The 21,264-nt window shown below is 38.4% G+C and overlaps 2 protein-coding genes across 13 annotated transcripts in view; both read left to right on the top strand.

The window, feature by feature from the left end:
• CACNB4 (calcium voltage-gated channel auxiliary subunit beta 4) overlaps positions 1-10,565 on the top strand; it is a 241,374-nt gene extending 230,809 nt beyond the window's left edge. For all 12 annotated transcript variants that reach the window (XM_070579765.1, XM_070579772.1, XM_070579766.1 and 9 more), the window contains 2 exons: positions 3,690-3,875; positions 6,119-10,565. In XM_070579765.1, the coding sequence (XP_070435866.1) occupies positions 3,690-3,875; positions 6,119-6,379 (447 nt within the window). In that variant the 3' untranslated portion in view covers positions 6,380-10,565. The remainder of the gene's footprint in view (positions 1-3,689; positions 3,876-6,118) is intronic.
• Positions 10,566-16,488: 5,923 nt separating this feature from the next.
• ARL5A (ARF like GTPase 5A) overlaps positions 16,489-21,264 on the top strand; it is a 28,372-nt gene continuing 23,596 nt past the window's right edge. The window contains exon 1 of the mRNA XM_008530938.2: positions 16,489-16,956. Coding sequence (XP_008529160.1) covers positions 16,911-16,956 — 46 coding nt within the window. The 5' untranslated portion in view covers positions 16,489-16,910. The remainder of the gene's footprint in view (positions 16,957-21,264) is intronic.

Below are 21,264 nucleotides of genomic sequence, written 5' to 3'. Positions count from 1 at the left end.
TTTCCATTTTATTCACCTTCAGTGTCTCTCTTTCTTTCGGCCCTGACATTTTAGTTCTCTGAACCACTGGATGAGTCAGAGGCATGTTTTCACTCTTGTTATTTATAAAGCTTTAGTTTTTAATTTTCCTGAAAGACCTTATCCAGAAAAGGGATCTACTGTGCCTGGTTTTCTGATGGTTTGTTTTGACTCCTCTGTTCACTCCTTATTTACTTCGACAGCCACATTATTTCTGCCCACCTCAGCTGAAGAAAATACCCCATCAAAGAATGTCAGGGGCATTCCCCGTGGCAGTGCTTTGAAAACAGCTCAGCGTTACCTTTATCTACGGCGGTCACCAAAGGCGTGGCATCATCCAGTGGGGAACTGTTCACTGCCTGTGACTGTCCCATTACCTACACCCTCTTCTGCTGATTAGATGGATAGCTCTCTAAATCCATGTCCCATGCTGCAGGCCTCAGGTATTGCACAGTAAGGAGCTAACCAGACTTGAACCTTTCAATTTATGAAAAATTGGCAAAGCTGGTTTGCATAATTCATTGGGCTGCTTCTCTTTGAATTTCATGTATAATTAAAAAAATTTTTTCTCTTGTACTCGCTTTCTAACGCTCTGGTCTAATCAGCTGTGTTATTTTCTAAACAGTTGAGAAGAAGAATTGTCACAGATATATAGGCTGTGAAATCCTTCTTAGTTGAAAATAAGCCGCATATGTCAGTATTCATTCAAAAGCTGAAATTTGCTTTCCTCTGTGCTTTTGAAAGTCTAAAAGCAGTTTCAAATCGTCTTTCATCGTATAGCTGTCTTTGTATCCGAGCAAAGGCATAGTTTCCTAGAAATGATTGAGGCTTAAGCAAACAGCCGTGTGCTGATATATACAAATTCTATCTATAGGCAAAGAGAAAGGACTTTATTAAAGTTACTTGTTACTATGTGTATGTTTAATTGTGTCTGCAGCTGTGACAGTGTAACATATGGAACAGCCAAGTAGATATAAACCTTATTCAAATAACATCCTGCAATGGTGGCTGCTTACCTGGTTTTGCCTTCTCTGGGCTCTGTGGTCCTGGCTACGATAGTCAGGACCTTCAGTCCCAGTGTCCCTGGAGGGGTCTTTAACTTGGGACTTTATGAAAGCAGGAAAATGATTTATTGAGACTACACATGGTTGAGAACCCACATGATAGAATGAGACCTATGCAAGTCAATTATACAGTTAACGTAAAGCTATGTAAACAGCAAACTCCAGATCACATACAGTGTAGAATCTGTGGACAGGTTTAGCCTGGAGTGGCTGAGAGAGTGGTCCTTTGTTCCTTGCTGCCCAGTTTCCTCTTCTTCCTGTGTCATCTGTCTGAGTCTGTGGACGCTCCTTGAGGTGGGGTTATTGTTGTCCCACTCAAGTAAGCGTTGCAATGCTGTCAGAGAACACAGTGTTTATATCAGAGCATTATGGACAATTCTCAGACTCTATATTTGTAAGTGTTGATGTTTACATTTATGGAGGGAGGGGGCTTTTGATTACAAGAGACAGAAACTCCACTGAGTTCCTTTAGTGGAAAAGGGGATCTATTTTAAGGATATATGTTGACAGAATCTGCAGGAACTAGCTGTTTTCCCAGTCTCTCATGGGCCGTATGGTCTCTTTCTTCCATTGTGTCTCTGCTTCTCTTTACCTGTTTTATTCACTTCTTCTACAGATAGAATTCTTTGACTTACTCGTAATTTCCCTTCCCTCATAAGTTCAACTTTCATTTTTCTCTCTGGGCCTCCTTCTAAATCCAGACCTTTAAAGCTGCAACTCTAAACATTAACTGGTTTAGTCTCTTTATTGTTCTGAATTAAAGTCCCAGACATAGATTATGATGGATTTTAATACTTGTCTCTCCTACCAGACTGTATGCTTCTTGAGCATAGGCATGATGTTTGTTTTCTTTGCCACTGTAGACCCACAATGCCTAGCACAAAATAGGCACTGAGTAATATTTGATGAATGTATAAAATATGCAGAAAACCATTGGAAATCTACTAATAAATCTTACGGAGGGAAGGTTTCTACATGAGTTGAACTGGCTGAGTCTTCTCAAACACCAGCTGATCTGGACTGAAGTCACCTTATTCTTTTCCTAGTTGCTAAACATTTTTCACTGCTCCAAGAACTCCCAAACTGCTTTGCAAATTAGAGTCAAAATGTTCAGTAGAGCTTGATGTGATGAAAACATTCAAATAGTAAATGTTGGAGGAGAGATCGTTTCCATGGTGACTTCTGCTTCAGGAAGCCCTCATGTGGATGAGAGTGAGTCAGCTGACCCGCCGCCAACTCAGGGCCGTCCTATTGCCATTAACCTACAATCCAACTGCAGTATCAGTGCTAATGGCAGTAACCCTATATTTGATTCATTACTGGGAGGTTCTTCTTTTGGTAAAATAAACTCATAAAAGCAGGAGGATGGTGGTGGAGGTGGTGAGAGAGAAAAGGTGCGGCTCCAGCTGTTGAAAGTTGGGGAGTGCTTTCACTTACATGTGGAATGGCTTTTCTCTTTGTGAGGTGCCATGGTTTTCTGTCACTCCAGGGAATCTGTGTCCTGGGTGTATCCTGTCTATGTTTCCAACCATGCTGCAGTGACAGAGGGGCCACTCTGCTCCTTTGGGGTGGAAGAACACTTCCTGATTATAGGCCAGATGTCTGACAAAGTCCTTACTGACAGAAACATGGGCACCAGATACTTATGTGTGACAGTCCTTCTCTCCTACAATTAAATACTCCTGGTTCTTGTTCTTTTTTAACCCTTTCACACATCACACCACCATCTGCTGGTAGCAGAAATCACTATAATGTGGTTTTCTACTATAAATCCTAAAGCGTCTTTCCATTTGTTTTATCATGAAGCAGATAACATTTTCAAAAACATTCTGAAAACTATCTTAGTAAATGTTGTTTCCATCAACATACTTACTTTGGGAAATGAAATATTTATTCTAATGATATAGTCATTGCCTAAAACGTTTTTAGAACTCCTCTTTCAATGCTATTAACTTGCTTCTCTAATATTCTAAAGTAAGGATAGGGGGCCGGCCCCGTGGCCAAGTGGTTAAGTTCGTGCGCTTCGCTTCTGCGCTCCAGGGTTTGGATCCTGGGCATAGACATGGCACCACTCATCAGGCCATGCTGAGGTGGCATCCTACATGCCACAACTAGAAGGACCCCCAACTAAAATATACAACTACGTACCGGGGGATTTGGGGGAGAAAAAAGCAGGAAAAAAAAAAGATAGGCAACAGTTGTTAGCTCAGGTGCCAATCTTTAAAGAATAAATAAATAAATAAATGAAATAAAGTAAGGATAATTTAGCTATACAGGACTATATGGATAAAGATGTGAATACGTGTATCTTTTCACTATATTCTACTTATAATACTTTTACACTTACTTCATCTTTTTCTTCTAAGTAATGAAAGATCCAAATATTTAATGAGCACTCCCATGTTTATGTCAATGTCCGAACTGGCACATGGTTGACTGTGCAGCTCTTCACTTGAGTTTAACTTTAGAAACTGCCAGGACAGCCCTTCAAATCTGATATTTGCTACTAGACATTAGAAACACTATTATCTGCATTAAGTGGAATTTTAGGTTTTATTGTCTAAGACCTAAAGTGTAAGTAAAATGAATTTTTCTTGTCACCTGCAGGAAATGTTTGATGTTATATTGGATGAAAATCAGCTGGAGGATGCATGTGAACATCTGGGAGAGTATCTGGAGGCATACTGGCGTGCTACCCACACAACCAGCAGCACCCCCATGACCCCGCTGCTGGGAAGGAATTTGGGGTCGACAGCACTCTCACCATACCCCACGGCAATTTCTGGGTTACAGGTATTGTCACTTTTCACTTGTGCTTTTACAACTTTACATTTAGGATTCCACAGGGAACTTGATTGGGATAGAGACTGAGATTGTCCTTAATCTGAAGAGGGAACCATGTGTGGACATGAAAAAAAAAATCTAAAATGTTACCTAATTATGATCTACCCTAGACAGAGTTACCCAAAAAGTTGTCCTTTCTTTGGAACTTTGCTCTCTGTTAATTTATACTGGCTTTTACTGAGATACATTAATCCCGCCTATGTCTAAACCCTGCCAGGAAACTTACTACCTACTCAGTGCAACTGTCTATTACTTGTCATGTCACTTCTTAAGGATTATGCAGTTGTGGCGATGTCAGGCACCAGGGCAAGCTAAGTAAGATATGTTGGGACAGAAGGACCTTTTGTCTGCCCTTAAGTAATCCTGCCCCACAGGCTGCTGGGCCTGTCCCCTAGCTTGCCAAATACAGAATGTACACATGAATAGAGTGGCTTTGTTCAGAAACAGTGACAGATCTGAGTTTTCTTGGGCATGTGCAGGGGACCACTTTAGTCAATGGCTATGGCAGATGTCCTTTAAGGAAGCTGGGGATGAGGCAGGAACAGGAGGTTCTCTCTTCTGCTGTTCTGACGCCATGCTCAGGGCTAGCTGTGGGGCGCCAGAGGCTTTAGGATACAAAGCGAATCTTGCCTTTTTATGCCAATTATTATTTACCATTTTCCAAGCAGCTGCTGGAATGTGGCCAAACCTCCAACTGGCAGAGGAACATGTAGTCAATTGAGCCCTCATGACTAGTTTTGTATTAATGGGTTATAATGATAGTCATAATTGTAGATCATGTAGAGTTAACTATGAGATGAATGGCATTCTCTGAGATGCTATTATAACTGTATTACTCTGCTACAAAATTGCAATTTAGTAAGCAAAAAACTGCCATATACATGAATAGCTTTTGAGGCTGGAAATGAACATGGGAAATGTGCTGTTGTAGTATCCAATATATATGTAGGCACCAGGATTATTTCTTGCCTTTTTTCCCTGCCTGTGTGCTGATCCTGAGTGTGGCATTTCCACTGACTAGTTTGGCTTGGCTCCAAATTAAACATTGTAGGATGAGGAATGGATGCATGAAGCAATATGCTTCTGTAATGTTGGTGGAAATGAGATTTTGTTCTTTGTTTATGAATATAACCCTCTTGACTCATCACTTCTAGGACATCCCCCTAGGGTGGTTCTCCCAGTATCACTTGAGTTAACGTGGTGCCCTTTGTTCTATGGCCTTTTCCTCCTAGTAAGCAGGGGCACATAATTGTTAGACCCCTGGCAGGGGTTACAGGCACAGGCTGTGACTGTTAAATGAGTTTCCTGCTGTGTGAAGGTGAGTGTCCTTTAGAGGAAACATATCTGGGTCCTTGGTTTCATCAGGATCCTGTTTCTTAACTGAGGTGACCTACTAAGCAGGTAGACACAGCTGTGATACGTGTGTTCCCTTGATTTGAAGAAAAATGTTGAATAACTTTTTCTGGGCCATAAAATAGGTGTCTGAAGATATTAATTGCAATTAATGGTATTAGAGGAATTTAGTTTATATGTGAAGATTATTTTTGCAGGACATAGTTGAGGAAGCAAGAATTGTAAATATATCAATTAGGTGCCTCTGTAAGTGTATACTCCTTTGGAAAGAATATTACTGAGAGTCTTAGCTTTATGTAGGATGCAGAAACAAACACATTATTTGATGAGCAGTGCAAATCATAATTTTACTAAAATGTTTTTAAAAGGTATGAGGAAGATTCATCTAGGTAAATGTGAAGTGTGTGACTTTAGGAGGAGAAGGATTTTATCAGTTCAAGAGAGGAGTACAATAATAGATGCTATTCTGAACTTTAACTAATTTCCCAACAGTAAAATAATCCTCATTTTTGCCATAGAAGTGGAATTATTGGACCATCCTAAATATATTAATTTCTATTCAGCAATTAACTTTCAATTCTATATTTTTAACAGGAAGTATAATCATGCAGGATTATGTAATTAAGTTGATAAACTATCAGCATTTTGGCATCTTTGCATGTTGTGTCCCAAATAAATAAGACCAGATATTTTGAGCAGACCATTTGTGCATCAAAATGCTTTACGAAGTCAGATATTTAGTATCTTATTGTCCTGATCCTACTGTTGTACATACATTTATACGTTCTAGATGGATGAAGCTGACATGATTTAATCAGTGAACTATCTGATATTTTTAGAGTCAACGTATGAGGCACAGCAACCATTCTACAGAGAACTCTCCAATTGAAAGACGAAGTCTAATGACCTCTGATGAAAATTATCACAACGAAAGGGCTCGGAAGAGTAGGAACCGCTTGTCTTCCAGTTCCCAGCATAGCCGAGATCACTACCCTCTTGTGGAAGAAGATTACCCTGACTCATACCAGGACACTTACAAACCCCATAGGAACCGAGGATCGCCTGGGGGATACAGCCATGACTCCCGACATCGGCTCTGAGTCTGCAGAAACAAACGAAAATTCATCTGTTGACAATTTGCCATAGCCTTGCTAGGATAAACCCATCATCTTAACTTGGCAAGTACAGCACAGTATTTACTGTGCTGATGGGCTGCTGTCATTTGATGCTAAGTAAGGGGCAAAAAAATGTACATTATGCCCTTAAGTCTAGATGGATATTAGATGCCCAATCATATAGATATTTTTAAGTGCAACATTTACATAACAGTACCTTTTGTTTTCTTCATTAGATTTAGACACATCAATTTGTAATTTAGGGTACTTATCAAGGCACATATAAAATAATTTCCCGCGCTGGAAATTCCAAATGACCAGTTCCAGTTGGAACCAATTTATAAACCAATTCCTGTTGGAATTTGGGTGAATCGACTGGAAAGTCTACTTGAGCATGTTGCAATCAATTAAAAAATCTGGGAAAAAAACCCCACAACGAATTAGTAAGAAAATCAAAAGACCAGTAGAAGTCAAAACCAGCTATGGTATTTATTTGCTGGATGCTAAATTTACACTTAAAGTTAGAATGTATAAACATTTTAATATATGTTAAATGTTGCCAGAATGGCTTTTCAAACTTGCCAGATGTATTGATATTGCCAAAAAAATCTCAAATTAATGCAGAAATTTTACAGTCTCCTCAGATTTTAATATTTTTATTTCTTTTCTGGCACAGCTGTTGTATTCAAAGTGTTTTTCTTTTTGTTTAGTCACTAGTGTTAGCTCGTTTGAAGTTGGCAAAAAAACTCAAAGTTTCTGTAGCAGTGAGAGCAAATAGTAAAGAGAACTCCCAGTCATAGCTGGTTATGTGACATGGAAAATGGGGTGTTGTTTCCCCTTTAATCAATCTGAGCACAACTACATATATCCAAGAATCTGGAGTCAGACAGTAAGGATGGGTAGAGATCCTCCTGAACGTAGAGCTAAACATCTCCCGATGGAAATTCATCTATCCCACTTACCACAAACACGGGTTCGGTATTTCCTGCCAGTGCAGTTGAATATCTTTCCACTGCTTTATTCAGTCTCTGTCTTTGAGTATCTGAATGTTCTAGCCCTTCACCAGATTCTTTGTAATCACGCCGGGGATTTTTGTTTTATGTGGACACATTCAATTTTGATATTGATAGCTGTGTTTATACCAAACAATTAATTGAAAAGTGTGAAAGCAAATGATGAATTTAAAAACTTGCAATAAAAAATAAGCTCAGACTCAGAATATATTTGTTCACTAAAATTATAGCATTTTTATGGCAGAGAATTATAAAGAATTTGGAGTTGAGTTGCCTTATTTCTAATGAACACTCCTCTTCACCTATTACGTCTTCAGAGTTTTTCCAGTGGCTATAATTATGGAATTGGTGATCTTATGTCTTATATTATCAAGGAAGCCTTAGATTCACTATGGTCCAAGAAATTATTGAAATTGACCCTTTTATACAATACACAAATGTCTTCAGGAAAAGACTTTTGTTTCTAAAAGTCCATAATGCATGCAATTTTCTAAAGCTCCAGTAGGACCAGGCATAAGAATCTTTTTCTACTGGTGCATGTCATGAAGCCTATTTTTTGAAAACAATAGTAATTCATTTTCTATTATCTTATCCCCCGCCCTCCAAGCCTTTCAATATTTAGGCTCTCAAAGCATGCACCAGTTAAATAATTTTCCTGACCATGAAAATAAGTTCCATATTCTTGATTAGTTACACATATCTTGAATCTCATTATAACCTCTCACATTGCCTTGCCCCATTCACTGTACATACCTCATTATGAACCTGTTTAGCTGATGATGAGGATGCCTATAATTATGTAAGTTATCTCAAATATTTCATACAATCAAAAAACATGGGCTCAGTAAATTCTAAAAGTTAACATGTGATACTGGTTTGTGAGGTTCTTTTATCATCTAGTGAAGCTTACAGAACTTTCAGTTAAGACATTTAAAGAGCTGTATCCATTAAGCACTTTAATAAACATATAACCTGCCATTACGGAATACTTTGTTCGAGCACAGAAGAGCATTTTCCAGCAAACAAAAATATATTTATTACATGTACAGCACATATTTGCATGAGAAAGAAAACATTAGCCAAAACATTTTTCTATATGCTTTACTGGTTTCTTGTTTGTGCGCATTAAAGTATTTAATTGCAAAGAGTGCACCAAGGTGTATAAATTTAGACTAGACAGCTGTTCAGCTTTTTCTGTAGTAGCATTAGCAATCTGGTCATTTAACTACTTTAAGATATTTACATTTTATGGCAGGTAGCTGTAACAGCACTTACATATATTTCCTAGTCAGCAAGACTACCATATTCTTTCAAGTTTTAAAAATCGTTTGTTTTTAAAGGCTTCTCAAAGCCTTCTTTCTAAGTCTTCCATGTCGTGCTGATAAAGAGCAAGGTCCATTCAATATCTGTGCACAGAACCAATCTGTCATTTACTATCAAGTGTCCATACCTGTTTTGCTTTACATTCTTATTCAACAGCTAACAATCTTGGAAAGGGTATAATGTATATTTTCTTGATAGATATATTTAAATTTTTACTTTAATTTGGCATATTCTTTCCCCTTCCTTTTGTAATAAGTTTATCTTCTCCAAATGAATGAGATATGTATTTTCCATTTTTTTAAGTCAGAGTTTATCATGTAAATGATACTAAAATACAGATATATACTAAAAGAAAAGTTTTATTTTTGCCAAGCATATCAAGCACCTTTGGAAAATACATCTTCCATAAGTACTTTGTTTTTAACTGATTTCATTTAAAAATAGTGAATGATAAGCAGGAGAAACAAGTCTTATAATGTTTTGAGGCTGTTTTAACTTGTAGTATCATCCACATATTCTGTAATTTCAGTATATGTAATTTCAGAATATGTAAATTACATATTTTATAATTTCAGTCAGTGAACATGTAACAGTGTAGACTCATGTGACAGTTTGGAAATGTAGTCCTGGACAAAAAGGAATGCCAATCCTGATGTTAATTCTCAAGGCTGTAATGTGACTCCAATATTATAATCAACATGTTATCTTGTTTACTCTAATATTTAAAGCAACACTTAGAAATGTTTATAAATTACGGATGATTCTCTCTTATCTTTATACAGTTCTATTGGAAAGAAAATTGAAAATAACAATTTAGATTGATAGCCTTTCCTATTAAGCAGTCTTAATTATGTGATGATATGTCATTGCACTTAGTCCTTAATGAAATGAATTTTTTAAATATAAAACAAATTCTGAGAAAATTACTTGTTCCCTTTGAATAATTTGTTAATTACTTTAATTATTGTTGTTGTTTGCTAAATGTATTTTTGGAATGTTAACCTCTTTTCATACATGCATACTTGAACTTGTCTATTGTGTGGGGGCCTTAAAATTCATAATAGGAAGCTAGGGCAGTGAAAGGGAGGGAGAGAAGGAAATTATGCCAAAAGATGGTTTGCAAATTTAAACTCTTTGAATGAACATATCATAAAATAGTGTTGAGACCCAGGATGTCAGTTAAGGATATTTCTAAGCAACCTTAATTTGCATGCTAGTGTATTTTCACAGTTATACAGTTTTATTTTGGTATTTGCTAAAAAATAAAAACAATGTAATGCCACTATAGAAATTGCCCTATATGTTGATATTTATACTACCTCTTCTCTAGAGAAGACAATCTGTCTTTAAAGAGAAAAACACTCTTAATAAGTAGTGATCCAATTTATTACTCTTACTGCTAACCTTGCTGCAAAGCTAAATTGTTAAAATATACTTTCCCTTTAGGTTTTAAATTGTTTACATAATGCTCTTGACACCCTTTGATTCCTTCCATGTTAGAGAATTTTTCTTTGAATGGGTTCACAGCTTATTCAGGAAGCAAGGGTAATTTAATAAATCAGTCATCATAGGGAACAAAACGAACTGCAAGGGAATTGCCTTTGTGTGCAGCTTGTTTTAATATCTAGCTCTAAGTCTAAAAGAGAGAGATCCAGAGACTCAATGTTTAAGTGCAGCTGGTTTGCAAATTCAAATGTTGTTGACCCTTGATTTCTCCTATGGACACTTAGCCATTTACTTGGTAAGGATATGCATTATCTTGGACTCCCATGTCATTGGAACAAACGTCATATAAATGTTTTAAATAAATGGGAATGTCCCCCTTATTTCTCTTATATTTCTGCCTTTGTCTTTCATGACAATGTTGCATGTTGTTTTCTTTTTTAATAATATAAAATTCGTCTTTGAATGACTATATGAATAAAAACATTATAGGAAATTATGTAATAAAATGTTTCTTTGGTTCCTCATACCTTTAAATATTGTCAATACTATAACTGTTACTAAGTTATTTACTCAAGCTGTGTCTGTAGGGCAGTTAACAGCCCTCCTCTTTTAAATGATAATCATGACCAAACTAGTCAGACAGACAACAAGGATAACTCTTTTCTTGCTGACTTAAGCAGTCAAGTTGGTCAAAATAGTAAAATTGGTTTATGTGGGCAGAGAGAGCTACAGCATTTAAAAATTACTTTTAAAAAGTTTCTTCTTTTATTAAAATGAACTTTCTCAAATGAAATACATCCTCTTATAGCAGCTATCTCTGTCTACTTACGGATGATTTAATCCCAAATGCCTCATGTAATTGAGGGCCATTATGAGAGGAATAGAAGATATCTCATCAGATAATCTTGACTAAGGGCTGTAACTCCCATTTACCATGAAAAAAGTATAAAAATGAATAGGAATGAGTTTGGGGGAGGCATAGTTACATATGAAACATTCCTTTGTTTCTTTTGATGTATGTAAAATGTTTGAAGAAAAATGGTAGAAAAATATTATTAATGAATTTAGAGTGGTTTGGGAGAGTACACTGATGCTTCCTCTGTGAAAATTATAAGGAGTGAAAATGAGACCTAAGAACCAAAAGTGGCTGGCCTCTAGCTTTTCAATACTTTGTAAGTGTTCTTGGTTATGTTTTGAACACTTAAATTTCTCAACAAATGGCTATGTCTATATTTATGTAGGGGCCACTGTTGTCCTACTTGCATGCCACTTTCACACACTTTTAACTGAAATCAGTGTGAATTCTGTATGCGTACAGGATGTATTAAAGAGGCAGGATCATTAATGCTATATTGTTGCATACTATTTTTCATATGCCTTACAATATTTTCTGGGACATTATTAAAATGAAAGCATTTTATTGCCAAAATAAATCTATGTTGTTATTTCTAATCTGCATTAGCAGTAGAAAAATAAATAATGTAGCAAAAACATATATTGTACAGTACAAAATTATAAAAGATATATATTTTGCCAATAATATGAAAATAGATCGAGGAGAAAGAAGCACATTTGTTATAGCACAAACTTACAACAAAATCCACTGTTAAATTTAGCAGTTGTATTTTTTAAAAGTATATGGATTTAGTTTTAAGTTTTATCAGATTTATTTCATCTACCATCTGTTTAATTTGCTGCTTGATACTTTTCCAGCAATTTACTTCATAGCCTTGCAATCTGTGGATGTAATCTTTTATTTTATTCCTTTCCATAAAACTCATTAAATTTTATTTTGTGATAAGACTCATACTATATTTATTGTTCTTATTTCTTCTCCTTCAATAACAACTACAAAAAGTAATGGCAAGTGAACTCAAAGGGCTTCTCTGAATTTTGGACATGTTTAAAATGTTTTATATTTTTCACAGCCTAAAGTCAGAATCATATATAAAGATGTCCCAACAACAACAACAAAAGTATTTAGGGATTCTTCAATTTGTTTCATACTGAATACTATTTTGAAACATAAGTTAAACCCATTCACTGTTTTTTTTGAAGGGGTGGCGGGAGGGAAAAAACAGATAAACTTATTAATCCTAAAAATAAATACGGAAAATTGATGTGAAAAGATTTTCCCTACTATTCTGAGGGCTGTTGATATCCCAAGCCGTTGCTATATCTCCAGCTATAAAGTGGGGGAAAAAAAAAATCACCTATGTCAAGTAATTTTTCCTTTCTTTAACTTTTAGTTATTTATTTTGATAATTTACCCCCTTTTATTTTTCTTATATAGGTGTATGTGTAGCATTCTACAAGGCATGCTGGGTAAAATATACTATGCAAATGTGTACAGTGCTGCATGCTTTGTTCTTCCTCTGCTTCAGTGGCTTTAAAGAAAAAAATGTGTTGTTATTTTTGTGAACCAAAACATTTAACAAAGAAAATGCAGAGTGCATGCATATAATATCCTAATTTCTATGGATTTGTTTTATGGAATTTAAATGTGTACAAACCTATTGCATTAATTTTTTTTCTTTTATATAATAAATGAAAAAAACACTGAAACCAGCGTTATACCTTTCCTTTATATTATTCTAGAGATAAACTGAAGAAATACTGGAAATCAATAGGTATATATCTGTACCTCTGATAGGAAAAACAAGTCTAAACATTTACCCTCAAAACACAGCTTCCATTAAATGCCTATTTCCTGAAACTCTGCTAGGTGCTACGAAGGATCACAAAAGAAGTACTATATTAGAAAAAAGCTTGTAAGTTAAATGCACACATACATGAAATAGAATATAGTACAGTATATGTGTGAAATGATTCAATACAATATAGAAAAATAAACTAGATAAATCTTACTGTTCACAAGAAACCTCTAAATGATTACTTTAATGTAGCAGTTATCAGAATTCCAAAGGTATCCTGTACCCAGAAGAATTCCGTGGATGGCATATGGCTTATGACTAGCCATTTCATGTGCTTGGTGTCAGCTGTACATGCTATGACTTGATCGGCATTTGACTTTTCTCTCATTGCAATGCACGAGAAATTCAGAAGAAATGTGTGCTATGTTGATTATTACCACTGCATTAGAATTATACAGTGATTTATTATAGCCAAGTTATTTCACAAGCATTATCACATTTAATCCACTTGACCACTCTGGAAAATAGGCAGGGAATAGGTTATTAGACCCAACTACAAATGAGGAAACCAAAGCTGATTGTAACTTTTCTCTCTAAAGTATTTTTATCTATTAAATGCTTTTAAGCTGGTAGTCATCTGAAACATACAAAACAATGCCTGGAATACAGTAAATGTTGACTGAAAGAATGGTACCTCAGTAATTGAAGTACTATATCAGGCTGCCCCAACGATCAAGGCATTTCAATCAACAACCTGAAATTCCAGACTGGAAGAATTGCAGCTCACTGCAATCACTCCATGGACCTGGCCATATGCCTGAAGCCACCTCTCTTGTCATAAGCACATCTCCGCTAATAAGATGGGTTGTAGAAAGAAACATTTTATTTCCTGTCATCAACATGCTGATTAGCATAGTGGTTAGACTGGGCTCTAACTCTCGCCTGGCTTCAAAGCCTAGATCCAGCAGTAGTTAGCTATAAGTTTGGGGCAATCACTGAACTACCTTGGGCCTGGATCTGTTTCTGTAGAGCTATTTTTCTTTGGTTATGGGTCATATTTTCATGTTTCTTTGTATATCTAGTAATTTTTTATTGGTGTCAAGATATTGTAAATTTTCCATTGTGGATGACTTGACCTTGCATTCCTTTAAAGATTGTTGGACTTGTTTTGACAGGCAATGGTAGATCAGTCTGATTCTTTCAAGGGTTGTTTTTAAGCTCTTGAGGACTGGGCTAGAGTAGGACATAGTATTAGGCTAATTTAGTTCCTCTTCTAAGGTCTCTGGGGTGTCTACTGAATGTCCCATATATTCAGTGAGTTCTCGTCACTCTGGATGAAAGAGATTCAAATGATTTCTGGCTCTTTGTAAGCTCTGGGAATTACTTCTTTTATAGCTCCCTGGTACATTTTTTTTGACTCTGAAATTATTATTGGCCAGCCTTGTGGGGTTTCATACTGCACACATACAGATTGATACGCAGTCAAAGACTCAATGGCTCAACCTACGTAGGTTTCTGGAACTTTTCTCTGTATAGCTCCATCTTTTCAGTCACTCTGCTTCACAAATTCTAGCTGCCTTGATCTCTTGGAACACTGATGTGTGTCTTCAACTGCCAGACTTTATTTGAGCCCCCACTCCCTCTATAGCTGTCTGGGAATTGCCTCCAAGCAGAAAATCCAGGTGATGGTAAACTCATCTCACTTGTGTCTCTTATCAGGGATCACAGTCCTGTGCTGTGTGTCGTCCGATATCTGGAAACAGTTGTTTTCTACATTTTGTCAGGTTCCCATTTATTAATGGCAGGAGGACAATTCCAGACCATCCTACTCTCTCATAGCTGGAAGCAAAAGTCTTTCCAATGACATTTTGCACATCACTATAATCATGGATAAATTAGTCTTTAAAAAGTCTCATAAGGAGTCTTTTTCACAAATAGTTTCGTATCACTCAACAAACATTCCCAATTACTTCTATCGTAGTTCCAAAGTTGTATTTCACTCGTGGATTCTGTAGTTGACAAGATTGTAGTAGGTAAATTCTCTCTTTTTCTGTTTTTTTGAGAGACACTTAGAAAATAATCTCTTTAATGTAGATTATAAAATATGAAGTCCTAACTTCGCAAGTTGATATGGATATGACACTCATTTAATAAGTTGACAGATGTGTGTGAGGAGTTTGCAAAATGTCTTAGAGCTGCCAAAAGAATTACCTACAGTGTGCAAGAATGGAAATACTAAAGAGTTAAAGTAAACTGGTTATGCAAACAATGTTGTTGTTTTTCTGAATAGCCAAGACAGTACTTTATTGTGTAAATATAAACATAAGAATTTGTAAATTAAAATAATAATTTTCTTTCCCTTCTTATGTCTCCTCTAAACTTTGACTTTTTAACCGCAAGCCCCAAAAGAAATCAAAGAAGGACTTTTTCCTGCGCAATTGTTCAAGAACAGACACGTTTCAGTCCTCACTGCTGCTCTTTTACAGGTACAAGTCTTCCAGCTCAGACAGCTATGAAAAACCGTAGACTGTCTCCAGGTCTTACTCGTATGCTGTGTTTCTCTGTATATTGAGGTAAAATAGTGTATGGCTAGGAGAAGTGAGGTGGAAAGATGTAGTTTGTTGTTGATTTTGTTTAATTTCATTCAGTTCTCGAGGATGGGGAGCAAAGCAGTTCAAAATGCCTTTTAATAGCTCCCCTACATTTTTCTTTCTCTTCCTTTTTACCAAAGTTAAGGAGAATAGAAGGAGATGGAGCGGTCTCTGGTTTCTTTGTGGAACAGAAGAAGTAAACCTGTTTCTTTTTTACCACCTCTTGCCTCTAACAAGAGTAGAGAGTAATTATCATAGTCATCAGATGACCTAGAATCAAAGACAGACCTCAGAGGCAAACTCTCTGCTTTTACATATGTAAAAATTGAGCCCTAGTGAGGTTAACTTGCCCAACCAAAAAAATAACACATGAAGCAAGAACGCTGATATCAAGTTACCTAATGATTCACTTATATTCTAGTTTTCAACTAAATATCGCCAGAAGGTTGATTAAACACAGTGTGACACTTGCATAGCACAGGACACAGCTGTTCAAGGTGTATGGGCAAGAACACTGGAAGAGCAGAGAGCATTTCATCAGCTGTTTAACCAGCTTGGCATAATGAGAGTCACAGCTGGAAAGGACAGCTGGGGTCATGTTATGGAGTACAATGAATATCTAAGGCATTGGGACTCTCCTGCTCAATGAGCTTTAGGGGCCACTAAAGAATTTTCAACTTGGGGGGGGTGCCTTGATCAAAATCGTTGCTTCCGGCAAAAATTGACCTGAAAGCGGAGGGAGATTGGAGAAGGCAGAGCCTAGGTAAAGCCACTCTGCTGGGCGCCTGGAGCAAGAGGTTTGAGAGGGAAAGGTGTTAAGCTCCGCTCAAAGACACTGCTGAGGGCCAGGACGTGGGACTTCCTGGTGTAATGTGTGTGAAGGGTTGGAGATGAGCACTGGGCACTCAATAACATGTTTACATTATGGCTCTGTGGAAGAAATGCAGGGAAAAACAAAACTCGGCGGGGACTCTACAGCAAGCAGTTGATAACCCTCTGCCCCAACCCGCAGCCGCACGGCTTCCATCCTCGGGCTCAGGTCCCCAGCGTAAAAGTCGCCCCTCGTTACGTAAATACGCGAGGGCCAGGCGAGCGCTCTTTTCCCAGGTCCCGCCCCTCCGGGCGCGCGCGTGCGCCCTCCCGTCCCGCACGCCCCGCCCCTCGCCTCCCCCGCCCGCGTGGTCGCCGCCGCCGCAGCCGCCCTAGAGGAGCTGGGGGAGGACGGTGGCCCGCGAGGCTCGTCGCGGACAACGCGGCGGCGATGTCCGCGAGCCAGGCGAGAGCCGCGGCGGCAGCGGCGGGACCTCGCGCGCGGCAGGGCGGCCTGGGCTTCGGCCTCCCTCCGGTTCCTAGGAAGCCGGCCGGTGGCCAGCGCGGGAGCAGCAGCAGCAGAGGCGGAGGCTCCTGCGCGTCTCTCTCCTCCCCTTCAGCCTGAGCCGGGGGAGGCCAGGCGGCCCCGGGGGGCTGGAGGGGGGTCCGCTGCCCGAGAATGGGAATTCTCTTCACCAGGATTTGGAGACTGTTCAATCACCAGGGTGAGGGCCTAGGGCCGCGGGCGTACGGGTGGGAGAGAGGGTCAGCCCGGGCCGGGCGGGTGGGGGGCTCCGAATACTTCCGGAGTGTGGGCGGCACGGTCTCCGCGCTGGGTGCGGGCTGTGCGGCTGCGGGCCTGGGGCTGTGCAGTCGGGCTCCCCGCTCGGGGCTGGTTCCTGACTCGCAGCCCTTTGTCTTTCGGGACCTTCCTAAGAAATCCATTCCGCAAATACACCCATTGCTCCGATTTCGACTGGGAGTGGGAAAGGTTTCTTGCCCCACGTTCGACGTCGCCGAGTGTTACAGTCTGGCCTATCTTTCAGCCCTTTTTCTGCCAGCAGTTGGGTTTGCACACCACGGAGAAGTGCTGGGGTTCTCTAGGGTGAAGGTTATAGGTTATGGCCCCAGCCGCACCACTGAGCGACCGAGGGTTGCAGAATGCGGAAAACGTGAGGAAACGCTCTTGAATTGTCCCGTACACCTCAGGTTTATGAGCCTTTCCTGCACCTCCACCCGCCTTTGGGGAGACCCGTCTGCATCCTGAGTAGTGATGGACTTCTCTCCGTTTGCCGTATTTATATCTGTGTCTGAGGTTAAACTTAAGGTCATTTTCCTACTTGTGTTGCTTATTTAAGTAGAATTCGACTGAGTTGAAAATGTGTTTCACTGAAAGCATTTAAAAGCCATACCATATGAAACATTTGTTAATGGTAGGTAACTAGCAAGTTACCAAGTATAGGGTGTATTGTCATATAGGGATGCTTAAGTTCATCTAAACTCAGACATTGCTTTGAAATGCATATCAGGTTTATTAAAATTTGTTACGAAATGAGTGTGTAAAACTGGGGAGAGAGGATACAGTTTTAACAGAAAGACTTCATAGGCATTAAGATACAATATAGTTAGTGGTGTACTTTTGTTTCTTTTTAAGTCAAGTTGGGTGATTCATCATTCCAGCTGTAAATAGCTTAGTTTGTGTTTTTCTCTTTTATAAGGTGGTGGTAGTTTCCCCAAAAGTTTTCCCATAAAGACTTAAATGATTGGTAGCATCTGTTGTGTGCAACCACTGCCCCCACTTCCTCCTTCATGATCCAAATGCTCCTATAAGAAGGTGATGGGAAGGGAGCAGAACTGGAACTTGTGATCTCTAGTGTATCTTTAAAAAAAAAATAAAGATGATAATATAGATCACATGGTACTAAATGGAAGAGCAGTATTTCAAATGATTTTCTGATATAGGGATTTTTCATAAAGTGGGGAAAACCAGTTCTTCTGCACTGTCTCTGGGTAGCAATTTCCATTGGGAGAGGGGGTGTGGGAACCAGTCACTTAACCTCTCCGGGTCTGGGTGTTCTAACCTAGAACATCGGGGATCTTGACTATGACTGGAGCTTTCAAATCTTGAAAACCTAATCTCTAGGTCTGAAGAATGGAGACTTAGAATTCTGTAAAACTGGTGGTGCTTATAGTAGATAAGATCTATTCTAGTTTTGACATCCATAATTTTGTATTATTTTTAGTGAAGCTGGTATTTCAACTCTGCTATGAAATTTAGAAAGCCTTTGCTTGTTAATTGATCTCTAGTACTGCAAGAAAAATGAGATATTTCCAGTTTCTATTTTGAGTCAATGAGAAAATTATTTGTGTCTGTAACTTAAGAATGAATCAGAGCTTTGCCAACAGCTACTTTGCCAGTAGTAAATAATAAAATTGTGTGCCTTGTTACCACTAAAAGTCGCTAATAGTAGTGTTCTTAGTACCTTTATTTTTTGGTAGTTTTTGACTGGATGTTTATTTCAGTGTTGGGAAATTAATAGTAAGAGGAATTAATGAAGTTAAGTTCAAGAAATTTAGATGTCAATATGTTGAAAATGTGAATAAGCTATTTCTCTTCTGCTAAATGATGTGTTTATCTTATCAGTAGGATCACTTTTCAAAATATTCACCATTAAATCTAATGCCAGATGCTTGTTGGTCTTTTCAGTTTTGTTTTCAATTGGATATATATGAGTTAGATATACCTTGGATGCTTTATTTTACCTTCAGAACATAGAGATCACAATCCTGTATTCTTTTTCACATAAACTCTTAGAAGAAATGTTTTGGGGGATACAGAATTTGCCGTGCTGATGAAACTTAAATTGTGCCATATCTCTTTTCTGAAACTCCTTTAGAACAACTTTTCCAGTTTAAGCTTAGATAGGTTGAGTGCACAGTGAAAGCTAGTTGCATACTGCTCCAACTTGAAAACCGGAGGTTGCCTTTAGGTGATATTTAAATTCTGTAGAGTACAAGCTTTGTCCTAGATATATAGGATATGTCCAGATATATAGAATGATGTTCTATACATCATTAGAGGAAAAAAAGTTTCAACAGTCCTTTGAAGTAGAGGAAACTGGGGTTCCAGAGGAGTGATTTTTTCCTAGACCATGCAACTGGTAAAGCCAGAGCTAGGTGAGTTAAAACACTGAAGAAATATGTTGCTGATACTGATCTTCTTAAAGAAGAGATGGGCATTGTTTTTTCCTATGATTTTTTTCCCCTTGTTAACTTTCTCAGTTACTAATCTGTAAGTCTTTACTACTTTAGGTCTTTGAAGAGTTGCCATTAGTATCTTTTAGTATAGAAGGGCTTGTGCTCAGTGGTTGGTTTGTTTATTAAACAAATGTTTTTGAGGACCTATTTTGTGCCAGGAACTGTTCGAGTTCATGGGGATAAGGCAGGGAACAAAACAGACAAATCCCCCTGCCTTTATGGTGTAGTCATTCTAGTGTGGAGAGACAGAAAATGAACTAACTCCATCTCTGTAGATAGAATAATAGCAGTTAACATTTCCTGACTTTTTTTTACTAACGTTTACTGTAAGGTTAGGTTCTAAGTGTTTTATATAAATTAGTTCATTTAGTCTTCACTTAATCGATTTACTCTCCACAGCCACCTCTGAGGTGGATACTCCCATTTTACAGGGGCAGAGAATCCCTAGGTAACGTGCTTAAAGCACTACAATGAAAAGTGATAGACCTAGGATTTTAACCAAGGTATAACCAGGGTTAGTGCTCTTTAAAAAAAACCACACAAAAAGCCTTTCTTTGTATAAGATGGGTTCATGTTAGATAAAAGGAAGAACTTTCTGATGCTAATGTGAAATATGGAAGAAGTTATGAAATTTCCCCATTTTTAGCTTTGTATTGTTCTTCTGATTGGTCCTTAGAAAAGGAATGATAAGTTATGAGGAGCGAGTGCTGGAGAAGCTGCAGGAGCAAAGGGTTTTTCAGCTGCCGGAGCCTGGTCCTGGCAAGGCCACCTCTGCTGCTGTTGGTTTTTGGTTTTTGGGTTTTTTTTATTGAGTTCATAATAGTTTACATCAGTGTGAGATTTTACTTGTACATTATTTCTTGACTGTCACCACATAAGTGCTCCCCTTCACCCCACATCCCCTGGTAACCACTGAACTGTTTTCTTTGTGCCAGTACTTGTTTATGTTCCACGTATGAGTGAAATCATCTGGTGTTTGTCTTTCTCAGACTGGCTTATTTCACTTAGCGTAATTCCCTCTAGGTCCTGCCCTGTCATTGCAAATGGGATGAATTTGTCTTTTTTTCATGGCTGAGTAGTATTCCATTGTATATGTATTTATATATACCACATCTTTATCCAATCATTGGTCGATGGGCACTTGGATGGTTTCCATGTCTTGGCTATTGTGAATAATGCTACAATGAACATAGGGGTGCATATGTTACTTTGGATTGTTGATTTCACATTGTTTGGGTAGATACCCAGTAGTGGGATAGCTGGGTCATATGGTAGTTCTATGTTTAGTTTTTTGAGGAATCTCCATACTATTTTCCATAGAGGTTGCCCCAGTTTGCATTCCCACCAGCAGTGCATGAGGGTTTCCTTCTCTCCACACCCTCTCCAACATTTGTTATTTTTGGTCTTAGTGATTATAGCCATTTTAAAAGGTGTAAGGTGGTATCTTAGTGTAGTTTTGATTTGCATTTCCCTGATGATTAGTGATGTTGAACATCTTTTCATGTGTTTATTGGCCATCTGTATATCTTCTTTGGAAAAACGTCTGTTCATATCCTCTGCCCACTTTCTTTTTTTTTTAAAGATTTTATTTTTTTCCTTTTTCTCCCCAAAGCCCCCTAGTACATAGTTGTATATTCTTCGTTGTGGGTCCTTCTAGTTGTGGCACGTGGGACGCTGCCTCAGCGTGGTTTGATGAGCAGTGCCATGTCCGTGCCCAGGAATCGAACCAACGAAACACTGGGCCGCCTGCAGCGGAGCGTGCGAACTTAACCACT

The sequence above is a fragment of the Equus przewalskii genome, chromosome 17 (genome assembly GCF_037783145.1).
Source record: "Equus przewalskii isolate Varuska chromosome 17, EquPr2, whole genome shotgun sequence".
In the NCBI taxonomy this organism is placed as follows: Eukaryota; Metazoa; Chordata; class Mammalia; order Perissodactyla; family Equidae; genus Equus; species Equus przewalskii.
The sequence above is the reverse complement of the archived record's forward strand: the minus strand, read 5'-3'. Positions and strand labels throughout refer to the sequence as shown.